This window comes from Anomalospiza imberbis, chromosome 13 (genome assembly GCF_031753505.1).
Source record: "Anomalospiza imberbis isolate Cuckoo-Finch-1a 21T00152 chromosome 13, ASM3175350v1, whole genome shotgun sequence".
NCBI lineage: Eukaryota > Metazoa > Chordata > Aves > Passeriformes > Viduidae > Anomalospiza > Anomalospiza imberbis.
In genome coordinates this window covers 9,782,269-9,807,841 of record NC_089693.1, presented here as the reverse complement: position 1 = coordinate 9,807,841, position 25,573 = coordinate 9,782,269, and the positions used below count along the sequence as shown (strand labels likewise).

The 25,573-nt window shown below is 44.7% G+C and overlaps 1 protein-coding gene across 4 annotated transcripts in view; it reads right to left on the bottom strand.

The window, feature by feature from the left end:
* Positions 1-25,281, bottom strand: part of HOMER2 (homer scaffold protein 2) — a 51,437-nt gene extending 26,156 nt beyond the window's left edge. For 2 of the 4 annotated variants that reach the window (XM_068203821.1, XM_068203822.1), the window contains exons 1-2: positions 25,029-25,281; positions 2,485-2,641 (exon numbers count right to left, since the gene is read on the bottom strand). In XM_068203821.1, the coding sequence (XP_068059922.1) occupies positions 2,485-2,641; positions 25,029-25,120 (249 nt within the window). In that variant the 5' untranslated portion in view covers positions 25,121-25,281. The remainder of the gene's footprint in view (positions 1-2,484; positions 2,642-25,028) is intronic. The other 2 variants (XM_068203824.1, XM_068203825.1) reach the window with 2 other exon arrangements.
* Between the last annotated feature and the right edge of the window lie 292 nt (positions 25,282-25,573).

Sequence of the window (25,573 nt, the reverse complement as noted above, 5' to 3'; positions counted from 1 at the left end):
GAGGATGGGACTGAAGGACAGGGCACTGCGGAGGGTCTGGACCTTTGAGGACAGCAGCAGCTGCCTGAGGAAGCCACTCCTGCAGGATGACAGCCCATCAGGTCAGTGCTGCATCAGGAGGGAAGAACTCATCGGGGTGACACTGCACAGCCTGCCCCGTGCTCTGCCACAGCAGCTCCAAGCTCCCCCACACACTGGCAATTCAACACTGCCCAGGGTGACATGCTGAATGCTACAAGTAAAATCAAGCTTATGTAACCAGGTGATGACCAATATATAACTGAAGTACCCTGTATTCTTGATCACTTCAAAATATTTTTATCTTTAGTATGTAATGTCAACATAAGGTAAAAAAAGAACCCCAAATTAATTCAACATCTTCATACAAGTTGGATTTAACTGAAATTTCTCTGCAAGCCAATATGAATCATGGATGTTTGTCTAAAATAAACTCTTAGAACAGCCCCTTTGCAGAGCAGACAGGGATGGAGAGTTGTAAGAGATGCATATCACTGCCTTCATTCTAGGCCCAAGTCCCTTCATTTACTTGAGTTTTAGCTTTTTTGTCCTTAAAGCAGACAACTTATGCCCACAGTGATGCTGTCACATTAATCCATCTGGTATTTGCCAACACACAGAAGACTATTCTAATGAGAAGTACAGAAAGCAGGACACCATCGTCTGAAGCTGTCTATATTCTTCCTTACAGTTCTACCCAGTTTCATTTTTGCCTGGAAAAGTAGGTCAAAACACTAAACAGTAGTTGTTTGGAGGGAAAAATGCAACTTTTAACTTCTTTGGGCATAAACACCAGGGGTTTTTTTCCCCAATTAGCACTCTTAAAATGGACAGGCAGGGTCACAGGACTCTCCAGAGGTGAGCAATGAAGGTAACATCTACTCTTGACCTGTTCCTTAATCAGCAAATTCAATACAAGAGGAATAATTTATGTGGCCAGCAATTGATTGTTGCTTGGGAAGCCCCAGGGGAGAATTCTAATCATGGCAAGCTCACCTTCCTCGGGGACATGTTAAAACAGGGGATGGGGAGGGATGTTCCTTCTGAGTGTCTTTGGAGCAGGTGACAAAGCAAAGCTGGGGTGCCCAGCCTGTTCTCTGCACACACTCTGCAGTTCTGGGCAGGACCTCTGGCTGTGGCCATACGCTGCCCCTGCAGCTCCCCCACCACATCCAGTAATTACTTTGTTTTCACTAATTGGTCTTAATGCATGCATGCACACCCACAAATCAAGTGAGCCACTGCTGTGAGTGCAGCAGTTTTGGCTTGCAAATTGCACTTGCCTGGGCTTGTAAAGCCACCAGCCCACCAGCAGCAGCCTCAGCACAAGCAAATGTGGGGGGCTCAGCTTCCCCCGGCAGGTCCCAGGGGCTGTGTGTGCCAGCTGCAAACTGCAACATTCCTGGGAATGAACTCACTGGCACAAACAGCTTTGTGATGGAGAGATATGGATGCTGTACTGGTGTCAATGAAACATTACCATCAATTAAAGCAGGCAGTAGGGCAGATTTATAAGCCAATATGTAACCAAATATAGCACAGGAGATGTTTGGAAAAACAAGTATGTGAAATAGGCATGACAAATAGAAAAGCTTTATTAAGGGATGATTTCTGTGATCTCTATCTCCCAGAACAGTGATATTTTAACATCCTTATCCAAACAGGAACACAGATAAAAAGGCTGTAAACTCATCTTGTTACCCTGTGGTTTGTGCTCTGACAGAAAAGACCGATGATTTTTGTACATGAGCAAAATATTTTCATTTATACCTCTGATTGGGGTCTGCTAGGGCAAAGTTGTCACCTACCAAGTGACTTTGCAGGGACTAATCAGAGGGATAAATGTAGTTTGTAATAAAAACAGTTGTCTGAGCAACCTATTCAGACCAACTGATTTGGATTCTTACAGGAAATACTTGAGCACACTCTCTGGTAATGCAAAACAAATTAACAAAAAAGGTTGGGGGAGGAGCCTTCTTGCCTAACTTGTCACCTAAGGCTGATGAACTCCACTGCGAAAGCTTAAGAAAATTAGGTACTAAACTGTAAATAGTTCAGCCAGGCAAAAGTGAAAATGCAGCTGAGCTTTACATTGAAACCTATAGTCTGCATGTATCTGTCTCCTTGTGCCTTTTAAAAAGAACATTTTTATCACCAAAAAAGGCCTCACTCTTATCTACCCTGATATAGGTGGCTGTTTCAGATACCCTGCTACTGACTCAATTTGGACACAAAGTTCTCGGCTCACTTATCATGAAGTCAAACTCATCAGAGATAAAATCTAAGCTGGGCAAAATCACTTTTAGGGTGCCCTGTGTTTTTCCAATTACCACTACAAGTCTCCTTGGTGGGTGGTATAAAAAATGGAGCATTTATAGCATTTTAATGCAGCCCCTGTGCGTGCTCAGCCAGGGCTGACAGCCGCGCAGCCCGACCCCAGACACGCCCGGGTACCCCCGCTCCTACCTTGGCTCCATCCACGCTGATAATCCGATAGCTGTTTCTCGTGCTGTCGTAGAAGTAGGAAACAGTTACAGCCTGCTTGCTTGCAGGAACCCAGTTCTTCTTCGTGCTGGGGTCGATTTGGAAGACATGGGCTCTGGTGGTGAAGATGGGCTGTTCTCTGGAATAGGGAGGGACAGGGGAAATGGATGCATGAGTCTGCGGAAGGTGAACTGTCCCAGCAGCCCAGCCCCGAGCAGGCACACTGAAAGCACAAGGCAGAGAGCACCTGGCAATCCCCCGAAAGAAAAGGCAGAGCAGTGACACTGCCCAGCCACACTCCAGCCTTGAGTACCTTTCCTTGGCATCACTAAGTGACACTCAGCACCCTCAAGTTACTGCCACAGCCCAAGAAACAACCGGCATTTTTCTCGCCATGCTAAACTACCTCAGCACCCATCTATTCCTCACAATATTTATTTCCAGGAACGGACATTCACATGCATTCTTTCTTTCTTTCCCTATCCACATATTTTGCCAAAAGCAGCAAACCCCCACAGCTGGATTTCCTCCTGCTGACATTCCTGTGAACTGCCACCTACAGCCAGGGCTCCTCTGTGGGTGCACCAAGGACTCCAGTGACACACAGGCATGGTATAATTACTGAAATATTCATCTCTCTCCTCAGAATCCCACTGTTCTGTGGATGTGCATGAAAATTTCATTAGATACAAACCAGTCAATCAGCCTGGGAAGTGAGGGGGGACAAGAAACAGAACCAAACTCCAGCACTGATACAGATATTGCCTTTTCAGCTCTCGGTGGGTGACGCAGCACCCCCGACGTCCTGCTCCTGAACACCGGCCTTCCTCGGATGCTGCTTCTCCTCAAGAAGACTGTGCACACAATGGAGGGGTTTTGTTTTACCTTCAATGTGTGACCAAGCAAATCACACAGAAAAGCAGAGACTCAGGACCGAAAGAACCAAATGTGATACATACAAAGTCATCTGGGTTAAAGATCAGAATTAAGCCTTTCTTAAATGTCACAAAACTAAATTCACCACCAACCATAGCTTTAATCCAAGTTTAGCAGTAGAAGTGAACTGCAAAGCAAGCTCTACAGAGTTGTTAAATGCATTTTCATGCTTTTGGTTTTTAAAAGCTACACTATATTATGTTTTATATTAAGTGTACCACTCAATATATTCTTGTCCCATACAAAATATGGGAAAAGAATATGAACAGGTAATTGACAGAATTACAATAGGATCCAAAACCAATGGAACTACAACAGAGCTACTGCCCAGAAATTTAAATTAAAATCAAGGGGAGTAAATTTGCAAATATCAAACAGATCAAGTGATTTAAGAGTACAATTAGCTCAGGAAAGATGGAGTGAACTTGCAAAGCCCAGCAAGACCTCAGGAGGGAGAAAATGAGAGAGTGGTTTTCTCTTTGCATGACTTACACAAAGTTCTACATTTTTCCAGGGGCTTGCAGGTTTCTGGACAGACAGCTGTGCTGAACCATGTAAAATACTTACTCAAAATAAATTGAAATGACAATGGGACTGTCATATTACAGCTGTCAAAGAGTAGCATTTGCTTCAGTTCTCCCTTATCAGTAACTTGCTGAACCCAGCTCTCATTTCATGGGCCAGTATCAATGCCATCCTCAGCTGGGTGGAAAGAAGGGACAGGTTTCCATAACATTTTAAATACTTTCCTTATCCATTACACAGGATTAGCACTGTAACACCTACAAAGGTCATGGAGTTTGTCTGCAATAACAAATTCAGGGAGGGGAAGTTTCTCCCAAGCTGTTTAATCTCTTAAGAAATGTACATTCCTTGAGTGAAAAATAATTTTGGAATTTTTTTGCCTTTTACATAGTTCTGTATTTTCAGTTGACTCTACTAAAACCAAGGTAGTATGACCTAATATTCTAGTCTAAATATTAGGAATTTTCCTCCATACAAACCTATTCCACAAACAACTTCAATTCTGTTACATTTTCTTAACTACACCAGAGAACACTATTAAAACTATGCCTGGCTGCTCTGCAGCAGGGGCAGTAAGCATTTAAAGTAAATCTGGAGATAATAAAAGTAGAATGAAGGCAAAGGCCTCCCAACTATCTATCTATTTGCTCAGGAACCTTGACTGAAGCTGCTACTGTTGAAACAGGAGCTGTATACATACATCCAAGGGAACAAATCAATAAATAGTGAAGCTCAAGGCTGCAAACATCCATGCATGCATTCATTCTTTCGTTAAGAAGTAGAGGCAAAACCTCTGTTTCTAATCCTATGATTATCAACAACAAAAAAGCCCACCTGCATTTTGTCTTTCTGTGTCACAGTGATAGCGCGCTAGTTGATAAATTATTAAAAATAAGAAAATGCAATGTGCAAACTTAAACATTTTAAATCATTTGAGGTAGCTGATCTGTTGACCTTTAGCTGGGACTCAGATTTGGAAGGGCCAGTTGGATGCTCCACGTGCCTCTGGTCTTCCTGCCATAGATGGCTCTACAGGTCAGCAAAGCCCCCAGACTGATTTCTGACTCCCTGAGGAAGAGGAAGTACCCCCAGAACACAACCTCCTGGATTTTCTGGCGTTGTCTTTTAACAATTAAGAAAAGAAGATACGTTTCTGTGGCTGTGTGTGCCCTGCTGCAGTTCTGTGCCCCAAGGAGCCCAAAGAGCCCACGATTCAGCATCAGCACCGGGAGCTGGTGCCACCACGTTCCCACCACAGCAGGATGGCAAAGCCACCTGCAGTGACAAACTCCAGAGGCACAGCTTCAGCACTGCATCCCCAACTCCTCTGACCACTGAAGCACACACAGGCAACTATGAAACTGTGGCACTCAATTTTCAAGTGAAATGCTATATTAGGCAGTTTTAAAACCCTTCACCACGGCCCTACAGAGCCCCAAATTGAGAATGATTATTCTGTCTTACTCACTTTTAACTTTTCTACATTCAAGGAAGCACTTTACTGGTAGAGGAATGACTTTGTTTCCCAGGGTCCCTTTCCTTTTCATTTTATCAGAGATTTATCAGCTTTTATGATAAAAAACCAGCAATGCTAACTTGAGACTCCAGCAGCACATTCTGCATGGTTTAAGCCCCGTGAGCCGGTTGTTCTGTGAGGCTGCCAGTTTGCCCAGGGAGGCAGGAGCAGCAGCACTGCCAGCCAGGCTTAGACCCACACACGAAGGCAAAGAGAATTTATGAATATTTAAAATCTCATTAATTTTAACCAAAGTTTTTAATGATTGATTAAATACTCTTTAAAAATCCCAACTGCTTAAAAATCAATTTGACAGTAACATCCACTGCTCAGAGTAAAGCTGCTTGAAAAGTTGAACAGGAAAAGCAGAAAATCACACCTAACAATTCTTTATCTGGTAATATAATTTAAGACAGAAAATGCTTTTTCATTATTAAAACTGGCAAGCATGTTTCATAAATATAATTGCAATTTTCAAGTCATGGTTTTGCACATTTTAGTTGACCTTTAATTACTGTCCTTGCTTCATAAGAGCAAAATCTCAAGTAAAAAACAACCACTCTCCTTTAATGTCATTACCCTTTTCCAAAGAATTTTTAAAGCAAACCACAAGATTCTCGAGCTAACCAAGTGCTTCACAGCTGTGTTAGATACAGTATCACTTTCTGGTTAATATACAACCATGCCAAATTTTACAAGTGTGTGACTAGCTGCAAGCCATGTGTTTTGTATTACTCTTCCTAATCAACGGCAATGAGCTCTCACTTAGGAAAAGTTCAAATTATTTAATTCAAATTTCCTTGTTTATCACTTGAATCATGAGCACAACCAGTGATTTAAATCACTTCAGCTGTAAAGAGCCCTTGCTGACTGGCAGGCAGCATCCTCTGGGCTGTGGGATGCTGGTGGCCGATGGAGCCGTGACACAGCGAGCTCCAGCTGGGCAGCACCCGGGAGAGCCAGGGATCCTGGATCCATGTGTGGGGCCACGTGGAGCCAGCTCCAGACCAGGCACTGCTGAGTGAGCACCTCTGTACTACAGCAATCCTTTGTGCTAGTAAATAAAACAAATAAAACTCACATGGGTGCCTGTGGGATCAGCACCCAGACACATTTAAATGCACCGAGTGCCCAGTGCACATCAGGTGGATGCACTGACCATAAAGTAACTAGGACAAAATAATTTTTGTAGGATCTGGAACATCAAGTATATTTGTGACAGGAGCTCTGGTACTCCATTGGAGGCAAAACCACTAATTACACTTTTTTTTAAAACTTTCACTAGCAGATCACTTAACATTTCTGGGATAAGGATTCCTACTTTACAGCACAGGATTATTTGTTGTCTCCCCACATCAACTGTAGACAACTTTGCATTAACTGTTTAATTGAAATTAAAATATTTTTTAAAAGCACATGTCTTCATGTATCTGCCATTTGGTGGAGGATGCACATGCCTGCAGAGATTTTGGAATGTGGCACTTCCTGCTACAGCCCAGCATCATGCACAAGTTGAGTTTATAATACCTGACAGAGCCAGCAGATCTGCAGTGATTTGCTGTAACAAGTATTAGATAATGAGGATCTCTCAAGAAAAAAGAGTAGATGCAAATGCAAAATCCCACTTTGTGACATATCCCCCATCACTGGTCACGATACAAAAAACTGTATTTGCTAAACACAACATGATACAATTGGTGCCAGTAGTTACTTGGATTGATCATTGCTACTATTGCCTCACAGTGCACTGAAAAGAATTAATCCTCTATGTACAAACACTGTAGTTTGGAGCGCCATTTGTATTTATTCAGATCATGGATGGAGATTTTTCTTCTATTTTAAATACTCATCTTGATGAAAGTCCAGGCCAGTTACGATGCCTAAAAATTACCTGTGAAAATAGTTTATCTGTTAACTCTATTCACTTGTGTACAGATGCAGGTCTCAAACTTTGAAAAACCAACCCCTCTCCCCGAAACACCAAAACTGAAGTAAAGGCAGGCCTGTGATGGAGACATAACTGCTGTGGGGAGAAGTTGCAGTTCATGGTGTCACTCACAGCAATTAGCACAGCGGTTGCAGTTTATACACAATATTAATCTTTGCTCCAAGCAAATATTAGAGTTTATTACCCTCCAGCCTGTTACCTCTATGCATTCAACACTTGTGCCATCCCGGATCAAATCTTTTCAGAAAAAAAGAGAACCACACAAATGGATTTCTTAATGATGACCGAGGACGAAGTTAAAGGATCCCTTCTGACATCACTGCACACACTCCAGTCAAGACAAGCGAATGTCCCTGTGCTACAAAACCAGCAAATTCAGCTGCCTCAGCCCAGTGCCCGAGACACTGGCCCCTCAACACCCATCACTGCCCAGCTCATGGCTGGGGTCAGGGACCAGCACGCAGAGCTGGGGAGAGGCAGACGCGAAATCCCTGCGGTTTTTGGATGTGGTAGCAGCAAACTGGCATTAGGAGAGCAGGCAGTTTATTCCCTTCCCAAACTGCCATATGCTAATGAATCCAGGTCACTCAGCTCTCACCAGCTGCCACAGGCAGGTTCTGGTGCCGGCTGCCAGCGCACACAACCAGCAGAGCAATGAGAGCCTGCTTCGACTTGCAAGGGTGCAAAACCCAGCATGAGGAGAGCAGGTGGGTAATGACTCCACTTTACACCTGAGGAAACGCCATGGAGAGTGAGATGGCATCCCAGGCTAACAGAGCCACTAGCAAGCCTGGAAATAAAATTCATCACCTCCTTTCCTCTCTGCAGCTTTCATTGCAGGGCAGTTTTATACCACATCCACCCAGGGAAGTTTTTGGCTATGTGAATTCAAAAGGCTAAATCAACAGCTGAATATTCACCACTCAACAAAAAAGAACTAATAGTCTGTAGAGAGCAGAGAGAAGCTCTCAGTGCATTTGACAGCTGCTCCTCCACACTGTGGAGGAAGGTGGGATGGGGTGCCTGCAAACCACCAGCCTGCAGCTCCCATTGGCCCTGCAGTGCAAACAATCCTTCCTCCTCACACTTATTTCCACAGCAAAAATCACTTTTAAGGATGGAGACATAACCCCGAGCAGCACAGGGCTGAGAGAGAGGGAGGATTTACTATCAGTTGTAAATGGGGATGGGAGAACTGGCCTGGAGTGATGGGCTGAGCTGGCAGAAGGCAATTGCACACAGGTTTTGCTGCTCTTTATTCTCTATAAATAAAAAAAACAACAAACCCACAAAACATACAGGCACCTCTGAAAGTGCCATTGTCAGTACTCAGCAGTCAAGCCCTTTGCTGCCAGGTGGCATTCCCTTCCAAAAGGGTGGAAGGTACAGGGAATGACTTCTGGAAAACCCTGGCTGCTGGGACAAAAATTACACTGCCCCTAAAAGAGACAGAAAGAGAAAAAAATAAAATTTACTCAAAGTCCTTCTTTTCAGTCTTGAAATTCCTATTTTACAGGCAGACCAAGCTCCTCATGATGTGGCTGAAGTGCTGAATTTGGCAGCAGTGTTAATCAAGGTCATGCAACTTGTTCAAATATCCAGCCATGATTCTCTGGTGCCCACTTGATATTAGATTTGATATCAACTCACCTGCAGAAATATACGAAATTCGTGAAAAAAAATCCATCTTTTTAGCTCCCTTCAGTTACAGGCATTATTATTTCAAGAGAATATAATTAGCAAAAGTGCTTCTTGCATTTTTAGGGAACATAATAGTTCCAGTTACTTAGACAAAAAAAAATTAGAATAAAACTAGCTAGCTAAAGAATTGTCTGTTAAAAGCACAGACATCAATTAAACTAATTTTTGATTTGTGGCTCAGTAAATCCAAAAAGAATAAATCTTCAGGACAAAAGCTCTCAGTATGAAAATCATTGGAACATCTGTGAGGTCTCACAACACCCCTGTGCCTTTATGAAGCCAATATCCAAATTAAAAGGCTTAACTTGGCCATTGAGGAAGCTCACACTTTATTTTGGGGCCATCTCCAGAGGTCTATTAACCTTTCAAGACACTGAATAAACACACATACACAGGTGACAGGAACTGAGAGGACCTTGAACTAATCCTCCATAGGTAAGGTTAGTTATTGGAAAAAACCAAGTTAAAGCACATGTGTATGAAACTGGTGGTGTAACTGATCATTTCAGAGTTTTTTTTTCTGAGAAGGCCTTTAAAGGGGATCCATAAATCTGCACCTCAGTAATGTCAGCACGGTCTCCCATTTGCAAAGGTGTGAATTCAAACTCTGCAAATAGGAAAAAATACTTGTAGTCTGTGTACAGCCAGCACCTTTCCCACCCTCGTGACAAATGAAGCTGGATCAGCATGTGAACAACCCCCCAAAGCCATCCTATTGCTCTGGATTGGTTAAAAATTACATCCTCTGTATTCACCCCAGCTCCAGTGGAGTTAATGCTTCCAGCACAGCCTCCTCTGTGGCACAATGTTGGCATTGTAATATTTCAGGGAGAAATGCCATTGTAAACTGAAAGTGTAAACCCTGGAGTGGAGAGAGCAGGTCCCAGGAGCAGGAGCACGTTCCCTCCCTCCCCTGCAGTCTCCATCCTGGCACAGACCAAGGGCACAAGGGGACGACCCAGATGCCCAGCTCTGGATCATGGCATGCCTGCATGGACCAAGGTCTACCCCGTGCAGCTGGCCTTGGGAAGGAATTTGTTTTGCCTTTATAAACAAGCAGAAAATTCCTCCAATGCAGTAGTGGAATCTTTATATCTTTACTTTTAATCCTTTGTACTTCTGCATGGCAGAAGGCTCAGGGTACTTTGAGGTTGTATGGGCTACTTCATGTCTATCTACAAAATGAAGAGTAAACATCAGAGGAAATATGATCTAAACACACCATACCTACAAACAGAACACTGGAGTGAAAGACCATGGGTGTGCATGTAAAACCCACTGACACCACCAGGGCAGCATCTTTATGACTTTTTCTCCTCCCATGCTATAGGAATTTGCATGGCTGATGAGGATATCTTCACACAAAGCATTCTGAAAAGCTGATTTCAATCAGTGGCGTAATCAAAGCTTCAGTATTGCAAAATAATATGATTAAACACTCCATTATTTCAAACACCACAGCACTAAGCAAATCCTTGGAGGGGAGTGCTTTTGTGTACTAATCCATGCATGTAATTATCGATATGCTTTCCCATGCCCTATTCAAATGCTCTCCCCTGAGGCTTTTCTTCCACTTACACTAGGGGAGAAAAAAAAAAAAAAAGCCAATCAGTTCAGTTTAAAGAACAAGTTGTATAACTCTTTTTGATCAACTGCCTGAAGGATCAAATAAGGAATTCTACCAGCTGTAACGTCAGAAGCAAACGATAGGGCTCTGCTCGTTCGGGTGGCCACCACCACGTGCCAGCAGCACGGGCAGGACACGGCTGTGCCCTGTGCTGGGACACGCTGCCACCCAGGCTGCTGCCAGAGCACCTGGGTCAACAACACCCTCAGCTCTGAGCACTCCACTGCAAGGAAAAGGGTGCCAACAGATGGTTTAATACAAGGCTGCACGTCTTTAATGAAACTTAAGGATGCAAAAATTAAAAGCAATTAAAGGATAAGCAATTTGCTCTGTGAGAAATTAGAAAGATGCAAAGCAATGCCCACACCAGGTTTTCAGTACAGGTGTTGACTTGCCTGTGCTGAGAACAACACCACGCTGGCAACAGCACTGCTATGTTTAAATGGATTTGATCTTACCAGCCTCCCGCTAGAGCAAATCATCCAAAAGAGAAAAATCACCAAATATGGTCCAGAGCACCAAAGACAGAGCATTAAAAACAGGAAAGAGAGGTTCCAGTGCAAGCACAGCCCCTGTGCTCACAGGGACCCCACAGCTGCAGCTGGGCAAGGCAAGGTGCTGGGCACAAAGAGGCACGGCTAGAGCCAGCCTCAGTCCCCACCCAATGCAGCTGACATCAGGCAACCTGAAAAGAAGCAGATTCCCATTTTCTGGTGATTTTAACAGACTAATAGAATTATCAGGCAGAGTGCCGTGGCTGCTGCTTGCAGCTCTCTCAGGAACTGGGGGACACAGCTCCTAGCACCCGTGGATTTCCTAGTAGCCAATAAGAGAAGGGAATGACACATTTCTTCTGCTGCAAGTTAAAAATACAAAGAAAATTTCAAACATTTAGAAGCTAACATTATTCACTTTGATCTTTAAAAATATAACACCATCTGTAGCCGTCACATTTACAGTACAGATCTCAGCTATGTACATTATTTGTTAGTATAAAAAGCTGTCAGCAGCCCCAGTACAAAACTGAGGATCCTCTGGCAATCTCCTGAGTTTCAGAGAGAACTACTAACCTGAAAAACTTAACCATCAGGTTTTTCATGAGCAACACAGTATCTACAAAACAAAAAAACCCACCACTTCCCTTGCCAACACCCCCTCCCCCAATAAATCCCTGCAACCTGCTTACACTGCAAAGTGTACATATTTGCAGGTAATATTGGGGAGAACTTACCCCAGACCTTCCTGAACCTCAACATCCACCTGTTTCTGATCCCTACAGACCTGTTCCCTGGCACTTCTGATTTCTGCATGTCAATGCCTCCACCCTTGGAGGTTACGCACAGGTTATACAAAAAATATGAGGTATGAAAGGATTTAATTGCAAGTATCAGCATTTTTCATGCTATGCAGGTCCCATAACTATAGTTAAAAAGAAAATATGCCAAAAAAATTGTATTTTCCTGTCAGCAAAGTCTCAAAAATTAGTGTGGGTTGGCTGAAAATTTGTGGAATAAACAAAACGTAGCACACATGCCTTTTATAAACTTATTATGCAAGATGAGTTTGGGTAATATGCAAAACCAAATAAAACATTCAAATTATCTTCTCGATATGCATTAGCTATTCCAAATTTAACCCCAGTTTTAAGGAGGTGACAGTCCAGAGGGGCCAGGCTGGGACACAGGCCAGGGGAGAGATTGGCAAGAGCAGTCAAAAGTCAGAACTCTTAAAATGTCAGATCATTAACAGTATTAAAACCAAAAGGCCTTGACCTTTTAAAAAAATATATTCAGTCTGCTGAAAAACTCTCTTCTCACTTTTCTGAAGTCAAACAGGAAACCTTGGAAATGAATTCTTACCTGCATGATGCTAATGATGACTTTTCTCATGTTTGTAGTATTCAGCTTTTTGTGCCTCAGAAATTAATACAACAGGAGAGGACACAGTAATTTTTTTTTTGCCTGTGATATACTCTGTCCTGCTGATATTTTTTGATTGAAAGACTGGACTTAAATCTGGCTTTGCCTTATGAAATTAAGGTCTACTAGACATTAAAAAATCCAATTAGTGCTACAAAAATTAAGGCATACCATTTCCTCAGTCTCATTTACACTAATACAGACTTTTTTCCTTTCTGTCAAGGGTGAAGGACACAGCTGAATGATGGGATTTTTTCCATCTCATTTATATACTGATGTAATAAGGGCAGACAGGTAGGCCTATGCAAGTGCTGATTTTGTCAGCAGCCCAAGTTGCCAGGACTGTGAATATTGTCACTTATAGATTGATAAATGGACTACACGGACTAATTGTATTCCAGCATCTCTGGACAGATGGCTAATCTTACAGCCATATGGTGATTATTTCCACTGAGCTGAAAGTATATTAACACTTACCAAATGTTTAAAATGATGAGATGATCTAAAATAATTTTTCCGTGAACATGGATAAAAACAAAGGGCCGGGCTGGGCTCCGTCGCAGGGTTCCCCTCTGTGCAGGCTCCAGGGCCCGCGGGGATATCGATGGAGCCGGCTGTGTGCTGGGCCTGAGCTGGAGCCCAGGGCTTTGTGAGCACTGGGTGCTCATTTCAGCTGCTCTGCATGGCCCCTGTTCAGTGCCACTCTCTGCTGGCTGCCCTAGGAGCTGGCAGCACTGAGACATGCACTTCCTTCTCCTGGTATTTCTCATTCCTTGTCTTCTCTCTGGTTGAAGAGATACTGAAGTTATTGTCCTACTTTTAAAGGTAGCCATATACTCAGCCCTGCCCCTGAAAAGCCAGTGGAGGACTGCCCAAACCCTGAACACAGGATCTCTGGAGTAGGACTGACCCAGCAATGGGCACCTGCAGCCCAAAAAGCCAACCACGTTCTGGGCTGCGTCCCGAGAACAGGGCAAGGGAGGTGACTCTGCCCCTCTACCTGCCCTCAAGAGACCCACCCGGACTACTGCATCCAGGTATGGCCCCACCGTGTAAGAAGGATGCGAAGCTGTTGGAGTGAGTCCAGAGGAGGACACACAGATGATTAGAGGGATGGAGCACCTCTCATCTGGAGACAGGCTGGGAGGGTCGGGTTTTCAGCCTTTCAGTACCTAAAGGGCTACAAGAGAGCTGGAGAAGGATTCTTTACAAGGACGTGTAGTGAAAGAACAAGGGGGAATGGCTTTAAACTGAAAGAGGGCAAGTTTAAATTACACAGGGAGAAATTCTTCCCTGTGAGGATAGTGAGGCACTGGCATAGGTTGCCCAGAGAGGTTGTGGATGCCCCATCCCTGAAAGTGTTCAGGCTGGATGAGGCTTTGAGCAACCTTGTCTAGTGGAAGGTGTCCCTGCCCATGACAGAGAGCTTAGAACTAGATCTTTAAAGTGCCTTCCAACCCAAACCATTCTGTGATTATACATGCAATAATGCATTTTGCTATCCCCATGTGTGCTCCCAAAAGAGAAATCAACTGGGAGAGGACAGAACTGTGCCCCAGCAATGCTGTGACCAGAGTGACCAGAGGCTCACCCTGCTCGCTGCCAACCCTGTAACCATTGTGAAGTTCTGCAGTGCTGCTTCAGCACCGAGCGGGCGGCTCAGCGGCTCCCCAGCTGCAGGTGGAACACACCAGGCTGGTACACACCCCTTTTATGAGTTATGCAGCAGTGAATTCACCTTTCAGAACAATGGGAGAATACACACAGGAGACCTGATCCTCTTCTGCTCTAAGTTACTGCTTATTTATACCAAACAAATGTGAGCAAAATCAGCCCAAGTTCTCCACAGATGTTTATGCTGGAATAATAAACCCATATCACACAAGTTAAATGATTTTTTGCTTTGCTTTCTGAACAAAATTCTGAATATTTGTTTGTTTTAAAATAGGATTGAAAATAATGTTTTGTGTTCTGCAGGAGTTTGTTTTGCATGGACTTTCATGATAGGAAAGTCCTTGCTAGTGGAAACAGCCACCTCCCTTGCTGGGGGTAAAAAAAGTTCACGTATCAGTTTCCCCTATTTGCCATAAGTAAAATAAAGCAAGTCAAGAGCTGGAAACTGCACTCTTCATAGTCCCTGTGATCTAAAATTAATGTCTGGTGTTGGTATGCAGAAGGATCAAGTACTTGCTCACCCACTGAGGACAAGGTGCCAACTGGTGAGAAATTCGTACTATGCTTTTCACACATTCACACTTTAGCACCCGAAGTATTAAACGGACTTCATTTTTAAGGCCTCTTTTACAGGTCTCACTAAACACAGGGGTTTTTAGGAAGCTTTACAACCCCTGAAGGGCAGCAAAAGAATGTATCAGTGGCCCATTTCTCCCCAGACAACGCAGATTAGCCCTGTGTTTTTCCACGAGCCTCCCAGCCAACACTGACCCGGGTCTGGAGCTGCTGCCACCCTGGGCTCTGGCCAGGCTGTCCCCCCAGGCAGCAGCTCACACGTCACTCCAGGGGAAGGAGAAGTGCCAAAAGGGAGATGGAAAAAGAAAGAGGGAAAAAGTAACTTAACTCCAAGGTGCAAAGTCTGGACGACCTGTCTAACTCACAGAAATCAGCTGTTCTTTAGTGGAATAACAGACAGCACTGAACTATCCCAAATCGTTCCCAGCAGTTGCGTGCCTATTTTATCTTCTGGCTGATAATTCAGAGGTCATCCTGCAAAGCAGCTGATGAGCATAAACTCTTTCCAGTACAACCTCATGTCACTTGTGCTAATTTAACAGTTATTGGGAAGGGTGTTGGAGATCACTGCAATATTACTTTGGTATTTCACAAGAGAAGCCATAAAGAGTTGTGCAATATTGCTCTCCCTCCAAAGGACAAGGATGCCAATTCATAGGCAGGGAGGAAAGACCAAGCAGGGAATGCAAAGTGGATTAGATATTTTGATTCCTTTCCAAACTCTAAGCTTAAAATATAAAAAACTTTGGCAACTTCTCCCCCATAGAATTTGAAATTCTAATTTCTAACTCAATGGAGAAAAGTTCTTGCAAAGATCTGAACAATACGTATGCAGGATTATTACTCTGCAGCTGAAAAATTCAGAACAGACCTTCCCTGTGGAGGGAAAAGCAGGTAACCACAACCACAGGAGAGGTGTTTACCCCAGGCTTAGGTCCAGCTGATGAAGAAAGCTGTCCCTAAAAAGCCCTCTGCAAAGCCAAAGGCTTTGCAGAAAAGTCTGGGGAAGAAAAGCAGGGTGAGACAGATTGCTAGGAGCATCAGGCTGCACACTACCACGCCCTTGAAAGCTGATGCATCTCCCATAATATGCAATTTTGAAGGTCTCAGAAAACACATACTCAGAACCTTCTGACTGAGGAAAGTCTTGGAGGATCACATGGAAACTTTAAAGACATTATCTGTCCTTTGGAGCTCTCAAAAGACAAAGTGGAATTTCTCATTGTACACAAATACCCATTTTCCTGCTCCAAAGCACACAGGAAGGTGAAAGAGGCGCAGAGGGGAAAGAAAATTTCCCCAGGGAAACATGGACACAGACATGCTTCTGGATCTGCCTGGGAGATGAGCAGCTTCCCATCTACCCCAAATAACTCCTAAACCAACAATTCCCTCTCTGGAGCGTGGGATCTGGTCCTTGCTTCACAGCTATTGTGTTTCATTGTAACTGAGATTACAGACTCAAGCTTCCAACTCCATTCCCTTGAATTTGGGTGGGTGGAGTGAAGTGACAGATCCCTGTTCTCAGTCAAGCCAGTTTCTGTTCTTCTTTAAAAGGACCATAAACCAAATTAGATGGGGTTTTATGAATGAGCATTTTTAGGAGACATTTTAAATACAAGTTTATGAGGAACATCTCTATAAACAACAGGCAACAGAAAATTATCTATCTCCTGTAATGGACTATGCAAGTGACAAACAGCTGTCAAACATAAAATAATCATGAAAAAAGAGAGTTGTCATTCAGCTGTGTGCTGTAAAGTTTCAGGCAACTAAATCTCCTTCATTATTTCATAAAACAATAAATTTGTCCCTATCACAGCTGGAGGAGAGGGGATTATTATGACAATCACCGAATTTAACAAGAACTGAGTACAAAGATACTTTTATCTCCTCCTTGTACAGCCAGGGGCAACAGCCATGCCCTTGCCATACACTGTGCCCATGAGCATTGCCCACTTTCTGTCCTGTCTGGGCAGAAACCTCCTGGCAGGCTAGGGAGGAATATTTCAGCTTTGGCATTTTTTTAGCAGGGGTTTGGACCACATGAGGGTGTAAGAAGGACTTTATGAGGACTTTACCTGGAAGGGGAGTGCTTTTGTGTACAGACCACACAAGATACAGACTCAGCACACGTAATACTAAGAGAGGGGGAGGAAAAAAAAAGTGAAAAAATATATAGTATGTTAGTGTTTAAGAGAGTGGGTGAAGTGGCTAGACCTCTTCCTTTGTATAAAGGTGGAAGGAGATTAAACTGACCACCTTGTGGCTCTCAAGTTATAAAATCCCACTTCCACGTCAGGACATGCTACGTAGTGGAAGAATAATCTGAACTGACAGCTCTGGGGGAAAGTTAAGCTAATGGGGACTGACGACATCACCTGCAGGATTGGCACCACATCATCCTGCATGCCAGAAACTGCTCCATCCCAAAAGGTAGGATCCTCCAAGGGCAATTGTCATCAACTCTGCAAGCCAAATCTGCCAGTGGGAGGCATGGAACAAGTTTTAAATCTGTAATTCATACAAACTCATCTATGTGATTTGTAGGACTTGGGGTGGTTGGATGACACAGGGACAACTAGGCTGTTGCCATCTTTGCACCAGTGTCTGAACTACCCACCAGAACAGAGCTCCTCCCTCGTCTTTGGATGCCACCATCTGTGAAATAACTGACAAAAAGGTGTCAGACTCTCCCCACATGTCCCACGCATCCTCCAAGCAGCCCAGAGTGCTGGCTGGGGACGTTCTGCACTTCTCATCTCAAAGAACTTCTCCACCTTCTATCAAATGCTCTTACTGAACGTTTTCAATATCACAAAACATTGTAGGTTCCCACAAACAACTGCATTTTAGACGTGTGCCACAGATTCATAGTGGGAAGCTGCAGTACAAAAGCCTGATAAAACCAGGGAATGAAACAAAGACAACAACAAAGTGTTGCTGTTACAGATTACAGAGCAACTCACCAACAGCAGAGAACTTGAGTCAGTCATTGCAACACAATTAATATGAGGGGAGACTGCTCCTTGAAGTACTACCTTTCAAAAGGAAAAGCTGTGAGTACTCCCCAGCTCTGGCTACACTGTCCTTCTTCCAGGGACAAAACAATAAGTAATTGAATACTAAAAAATAAAATGCTCACACCTCCACATATAAAATTAAGATTTCCCTTCAGAACTCAGCAAGATTAAAATTTTGTATTTTTTCCCCCCAAGAAATACAGAGGTTCCATTTCTGAAGAGAATCTACTGCAAAGCATTAAGCAAACAACAAGTATTTATTCAGTAAGCATTCATACAGCACCATTTCACAGTTCCACAAGGAAGGATCCTCAGTTCAAGCAGAAGCAGCTTTAGGAAGAAAATATTTTACAAGCTGGCTACGCATTTTTAAAGGTATTCCACAGAGGCCTTTGCTGTCTTGCTGCATTGAGGTACTAAACATTGCCTGATAAGAATGCAGTTGCAGGATTATTATTATTATTATAATGAAAATGCTAATGGAGAACAACACTGGCAGCTCTGGAGGGCTCTCCCAGGCCTCTTGATGCATAGGCAGGAAAGTGCCACTTCTACAGAAATCTTCTTTCTGAATTGCAGAAGTGTTCGAGTTTCTAAATCCTGTAGGCTGCAGTGAAGCTTCCAGATGGAAAGGAAACAGTTTGTCCCTTCAGGAATTCTTACAACTTGCATTTTGATAAGCCACGTCAAATAAATAAAATCAGATCAGTGCATGGAGGAGGCAGGAAAGGAGGGCGCAGTGCCTCTGAAGGAACAGGTCTGCACAGTAAGCAGCACTCACTGCTGCTCACACCTCCATCACCCTCTTTCTCCTCATTTCCCTCTTCAAATCCTCACACTCTTGCTCCATGATAAAGCCACTGTTGTTTTGCAGCTGAAGCTCTTGCTAGCCTTCATACATGAAGCCCACAAATCCTAGAACACCTACACAGCACAGCCTCCTGCTCCCCTATGAGTCATTAGGCAGGCTGTCCCGCTTGCTGATGTCAGCCAGCACCATCCCTTCTTTTCAAACAAATCCTAAAACGCCTCGAGCGTCAATTATTTAAAAATATTATCTTCATTTTAATCCTGACCCCAGTGGCAAAATTACAATTACCAAGCAATTCCAAGTGATGCAGAGGGTCCAACAGCCTCCAATAGTTGCTACGTCAATGAGGAGTAAGCAGCCAGCTCCTCGTGTCACACATGAGCTCAGCACAGAGCGCCAGAGCCGGCAGATTTCTCCTCCAAACAGGCAGACAGCAGCTAGGATGTGTCACCAAAAATACAATCAAAGATCAACTGCATCATCCAATCTCATCTTGCAGTTTGCAGGAGTGTGTATTACACAAGCCCTACTCACACCATACCTAACCTGTGCTGGGTGCTGCATGGCTGCGGCCAGCAGCAACCTTCCCAGATACTAATTGTCTGTTCCCTGCCTAATTGCTCTTGCCATTAAAAGGGCTTCTCTAATGCTCAAGCTTGAACATTTCCTGTCTTCGTTTGAAGGCAATGCCCTTGTCACATTCTGAGGTTTAAGAACAGGATCATCAGCTATTTACAGTGTACAGCTGAATTATCAGAGAAATATAGTTGAAATACGTTCCTCTGAGCACATTTACATCCTAAAGAGCCATGACCAAAGCACAGGATAAACAAGTCACACACTGTGTTTGCAGTGCACAGAGTGCAAAAGGCGGTGGAGAGCACTCAAGGTGAAAGCAGACAGAGATTTGACCATGCAGCAACCTTGAGGAATGAGGATTTCCCACTCTGCACACGCCCTATCACAAAGTCAACAGGAAAACCAACAGCTGATTCAAAATGCTTACGTGCCCCTAAGTGTACGCTCATGGGTGAGGCTATTTATCTTAGGCACTGCAATAACAGAGCCAAATGAATGAATAACATGAATACACAGCACTGCAGAAAACCTAGATGCAAAACCCGGCTGATGCCCTTGCTCTTGGGTTCTCAGCAAACTCACTGTCCTCTGCCTGGTTCATGCTGGGAATATGTTTGAACAGTTTGAGACACTTGATCACACCCTGGAACAGTTTAAAAAGTTTCAATTTAAAGGAACTGAATATCAAATAATTCTTTTTAACGTTTAAAAAGAATGTTTTGATTTAAAAAGAATTTAAATTATGCCTTTGTTATCAGGAGACCTACTCACCATTCTCTTTTCAAATAGAAAGAAGGGCTTGAGGGACATCCCAGCTTTGTGGAGAATATTTTATTTATAAGATTTTTCTCAAGTGATAATTAAATTAACAGTGGTAATTAATTAGGTTAGCAGCTGAAAGCAATGTAACTATGATGACTCCTCAGCACCAAGTTTTCTTTCTGTCCACTCTTTCTAAAACACAGTCTACATGAGCAAATGTCCGAGAAATTTGCAGCAGAACACTCAAAATAGTTGTGGTACTGGCAGATTTCTCCTCTGTAATTTGGTGAACTTATCTGTAGCAGACCTTATAAATTCAGTTCCGTTCATGTGTCTACAGTGCTGTGAATCCTCATACAGTTGTGAGAGGTGAAGTCACTTGGACAAAACACTATTACAGGTTTGTTCACTCACCTGAATACAACCACACCAAAACTCAAAGCACGCACAAATCATTACGAGGATCCAGCTGTTTGGTCTTTTCTTTTCTCTTCCACCACCCCACCAAGCTCCCTGCCTCTCTAGCCTTACATAAATGAGTTTAACATAAGCAAGGGACTACACACTACTGAGGTCAATGGAGTTTCCCCATCATTTCAGTGAACCCAAATACTGCTCCAGAACACAAAGTTCTCTGGACCTGACATTCCACAGATTCTTGTACAGACACCTGTATTTGGACACAGGCACAGAATTCTCCAAGTCAGAAAAACATCCATCTTTATCTACCCTGCAAAATGAAAATAGCTATGTCAGGAACCAAGGCTGTGAAGAATCAAGCACCCCCAGCCAGCTGCTTCAAAACCATGAGATGAACAGCCTCAGCACCTATCAGATCTCAGTCCTTTCCTTGAACACCAAAACCACCACCAGCTGGATATAATATGCCCCCCTGAGCTATGCTGGGGACCAAACTGAAGCTGTTGACCTTAAAATCTCCAAAAGAGTTCCTGAGCTCAGAGCACCAACTCAGCTGTGTTCAGACACACTCTTGTCCCAGCCCTGCTCTGAGGGACCCCAGACTGCAGTGACAGCCAGGTGCCTGCCACTCCCAGGGTCTCCCTTTCCCTGGCAGACAGATGGCCTGGCCAAACTTGGGAGGGAGCTGGTGAGAGACTCCCATGGATTTCAGCAGGAGCTGGACAAAAGCCAAGGTGAATTTCCTCTCCAACAACACCATTCCCTGCCACTGAGCTTCTCAGGCACAGCTTATCACCATGGTTTCTGAAGTACTGCTGGTACCAGAAAGTGAACACCCTCCAAAATTACTGTCTTCCTATAACACGAGCTTCATCATATGTTCTCCTTCGTTTATCTCCTTCATTCCTTGCCCTCACATTAAGTTTTGCCTTTTACTCCCCAAATAAAGCCACATGTTGGCTGATGGACATTGGTACTGCTGACAGCAGAAGGGAGGAGAGCGAGGCAGACCTTCCTGATCTCTTAGATGCCAGTGCATAATAAAAACATCACGTGCGGCCACCCTCAGAAATACAGCCCCATGCACCTTTCCCTGAATATATCACAGGGGGAAGAGAGTTTTGTTCAAGGGACCTATCTCCTTAAGGTTATTTCGCTGCCTGATCCAGGCTTGGAAACTCGCCTTTTCCAAACTTCCTGGGGCTTGGCTCAAAGCTCACCTGGAGAGGTATGGACAGATCCAGCTGCAGGGGACTAAATTACCCCACTAGCCCTGGAGGAGCAGCAAAGAGAAGACATCACGTGTCAGCCAAAAGAAAGGTGTGATGTGACCTGCATAGCACACACTTCTACATGGTTGTGCAGCTTTCTGCAATAATTTCTAACACTCAGAGGCCTGATTGTCATTTTGACATGATTTATAAAACAGAATTAAAACACAATTTTAATGCTAGAGGGCATTTAAATCAGTTGAGTTTTAATCCAACAGATAATATAAATATCAGCTTCAGCAGTGAAGATATTTACAGGTCTAATCTAAACTGAATATTTGTCACACACCTCATAACAGAAATTATTTGTAATGGATAGATAAGAAAATACAAAGATAGTAAAGAAATTAAAACAATAAAAGAATTTAGGCACAGATGAAACAGCTATCCAGCACCTTCTTAAATCAGCTAATACCAAAACCTCAAGCATCCTTATAACTGTAAATTTAACTTGGACTGCTTAAACTGAGGTCATTCTGAGCCAGACCACAGCTATTAGATGAGTAGGTACAGCCCACTAACATCAGAGACACTTCCTTGATTGTGTCAGCCCTTGGCTTGCAACAGCAAGAGACAAAGCAGGAGGTATTTTCAGACACAGATTTCTACAGCTGGAAATGTGTTACATTGTGGTTTTCCAATAGCTGAAGTTTAAACTCTGAGAGGATTGAGGTAACAGCAGCTATCAGATATGCTGGGTAGAAGAAAGAAGTGATTTGGGAAAAGATTCATTCCCTTTAAAGTAGACATTTGTCCAGCCAGATTCTTAACCGTGGCTTGACCAAAATACAGTGGTTTTCAGTCAGCAGCAACTTTCACATTGACTTTTATGGACACTGGAGCAGATTTTTTTCCCAGTGACTTTTTTACAATGTTGTTTTCATGTCCCTTGTATTACAGGCATTAGGTTTTTTTAAAAATCATGTAAATTGTAAAACATGACACTACCTTGCCGCCTAGTAAGTTGAACTAAACCAACAGTTTAAATAGCTCAGCTCACAGCTAATAAGCAATTTAAATAGCTTTGCTTTGCTAAGCTCAAGTAGCTGTATAAGGTTTCATAGCACGATCAGTCACTGCCAAATCCATAGGCAGCATTTAAATGAATCATTAGCAATGGTCACCTCCAGGAAAAAGAAAAAGGGAAAGTAAAAGAAAAAATATTTTAAGAGCTAAGAATTAAGTCATTGTCACAATTTCTTTGAGTACATGCCCCATATGTGACACCAAAATGTGCCCAGGAAGCAAATCCCACTCGAATGCCTGGGCCAAAATAATATTCATCCAAGTAAGAATGACTGAGCTCTGTGTTCTGACCACAACCTGCTCAGGCTCAAAGACATGTGAGTATAGAGGTGCCCATTTCACAGAAGGATAAGCTCGAGCATGCAGAGGTGAAGGATTTGCAGCACAGATGGAACTGGAAGGAAACTGGGATGTTGCTCCTGTGTCATGTGTGCTAAGCCACAGCTGCAGCAATGCTATCACAAACGTACTTCCAAGTTCTCTGGATCAGAAAGGTGAATGGCAAGATAATTATGTGAGACACTGGGAAAATGCATAATCACCAAACACCTTGTCTGAACTCTGTACAGAGTGCCAGAGAAGGTACAACCCACGCTGAAACCTGGGGAATGAATGACACTGAGAGCCTGATCTCATGTGCACCAGTGTAAGACTGAAATGACTGAGAAACACATTAAATCAGGGAATTGAACTAGACTAGTGAACGTGCCTGCTCCCTGTCCAAGTCTGCATGATCTGACTCTGCACATAGCAGCACAGACAGGAGCACAACCAGAGCTCTCAAAAGCCTTTGCAGCCAAAGTCCTTCACAGCTTGAACAGCTCCGGTGGCAGAGCAGGACCACACCAAGGCCAGAACTACAACTGACTGACAGAAAGGGTGGAGGAGCACTGTGACCTTCCACTCACTTCTCTCCAAGCCACAGCTAAGTTGATCTACCAGTATGGAAACAGTTAAAAATGACAGCAACTAAAACATTTGCCTTTAGAGACACCCAGCACCCAGGCAGAGTGACAGAGGCAAGTTTCCCGTACATGGATGTTTCCGATCATCCTGGACTCTGTGGGGCAGTGCTGCTCCAAACAGGTTTCAGTACTTCTTTCTCCAACCCCAAGGACTGTTTCTCTTTTATTTTCCAGTTAAACTTTGCATAATTAAGAAGCAGATGAGCCCCTGTAATCTTGAAGAGAAACGTGGGGAGATACTCACTTTAGATCCTATTTCTCCCTCTGCCCCTGTACTTCAGTACTCCAGAGTATCAAATTCGGATGCACGCATGTCATTTTAATTCATTATTTATCCATATAGCCTCACATTATATCACTTCGACAACAATTAACAAATCTATAGTGGGAATTTGGACATCTGAAAGCAGCAGAGGAAGCTCAGAAATGGGAGAATGATTCCTTGCCACATGGGGGTGAGGAGAGGCAAGAAAAAGGTGTAAGAGAACATAATAGGATAAAAATAAAGTAAATTAAATGTGTGGGTTTGGAATCCCCCAAGACATTCTGGTCGAGAGGATCTCAAACCTATATATAGTTCAAGCCAAAGGCACAATCTTAACCTCTGTTCCCTGATATTCAGTTCACAAACTGCCCTAATGCCAGCATTTGGCTTTTGTCCCCTCATATAAGTTAGAGGAGAGAAAAACTGCAGGACTAATTTTTGGAAAGACCAAGCTGAATTCTCCAAGAGACCACCACATGTGGTTAGAGACTCCTGGCGTATTAAAAAAAAAAAAAAATTAAAGGGAAAAATATTTACACAAATTAGGGACCACCTGGCACAATTCAGGCAAGTTTACCGTGTGCCTCCAGCAGCCAGAGCTCTCGCAGAACCAGCGCGTGGAACATCTGACAATGAACTCGCTGCACATCCCGCAGCTGACCGGCCAGGGACCGGACCCGCGGCCCCGCACCGGCCCCCGCTCCGCGGCATCCCGAGCTCCTCCCCGCTCCTTCCAGCGGGGATTTTGCCGCCGGTGCTCTTCCTCCGCGGCGTGCCCGCTCCGCCGGCGGCTCGGCGGGAGCCCGCTCCCGAGCGGGCGTCAATGACTAATTACGTTATAAAAATCGCCGTTCAGGGCAGCGCTCACGGGGCGGCCGCGCTCTCCCCGCTCCGCACCTGCGGCGGGGCCGGGGCGGGAGGCGGCGCCCACGCGCGGGTCGGGACGCGGTGCCCACGCGGGGCCGGGGCCCGGCGGACTCACCCCATGTCTCGGCACCTCTCGGCGGCGGCGGCACCCCCGGGCGGCTCCCCGCGCTCGGCGGCCAGCGGCGGCCGCGTCCCCACTTCGCACATGCGGCCGCCCCGGCCCCGGCTGGCTGCGGCTGCACGGCGGCTGCACGGCGGCGAGAGCCGTCCTGCTCCTCCTCCCGCCGCCTCCCTCCCCCCTTACATAACCTCCCTCCCGGGCGGCGGCGGCACCGAGCAGCTCCCGCGGCACCCGCCGCCTGCCAGGCGGCAGCGCGGGGGCGGCGGGCGGGGCGGGGCGGTGGGCGCGCCCCGGGCCCCTCCGCTCCCCGCCCCGGGCCGCCGGCGGTGGGCGGGTTGTGCTCCGGTGCGCAGCGAGGAGCCGCGCCGGGAGGATCTGGGCTACAGGATCTCCTCCTCACGATGTCCTCGCCGGGGGCCGGCGACCCGCCGAACGGGGACGAGGCGGCAAGCAAACTTCGGGTGAAGTTGTGGGGTGTCCCCACGCGGCCCCGCCCGCCGCCGGGGAGCCTCAACGGCGAGAGGGGTGAGCCCTCCCCG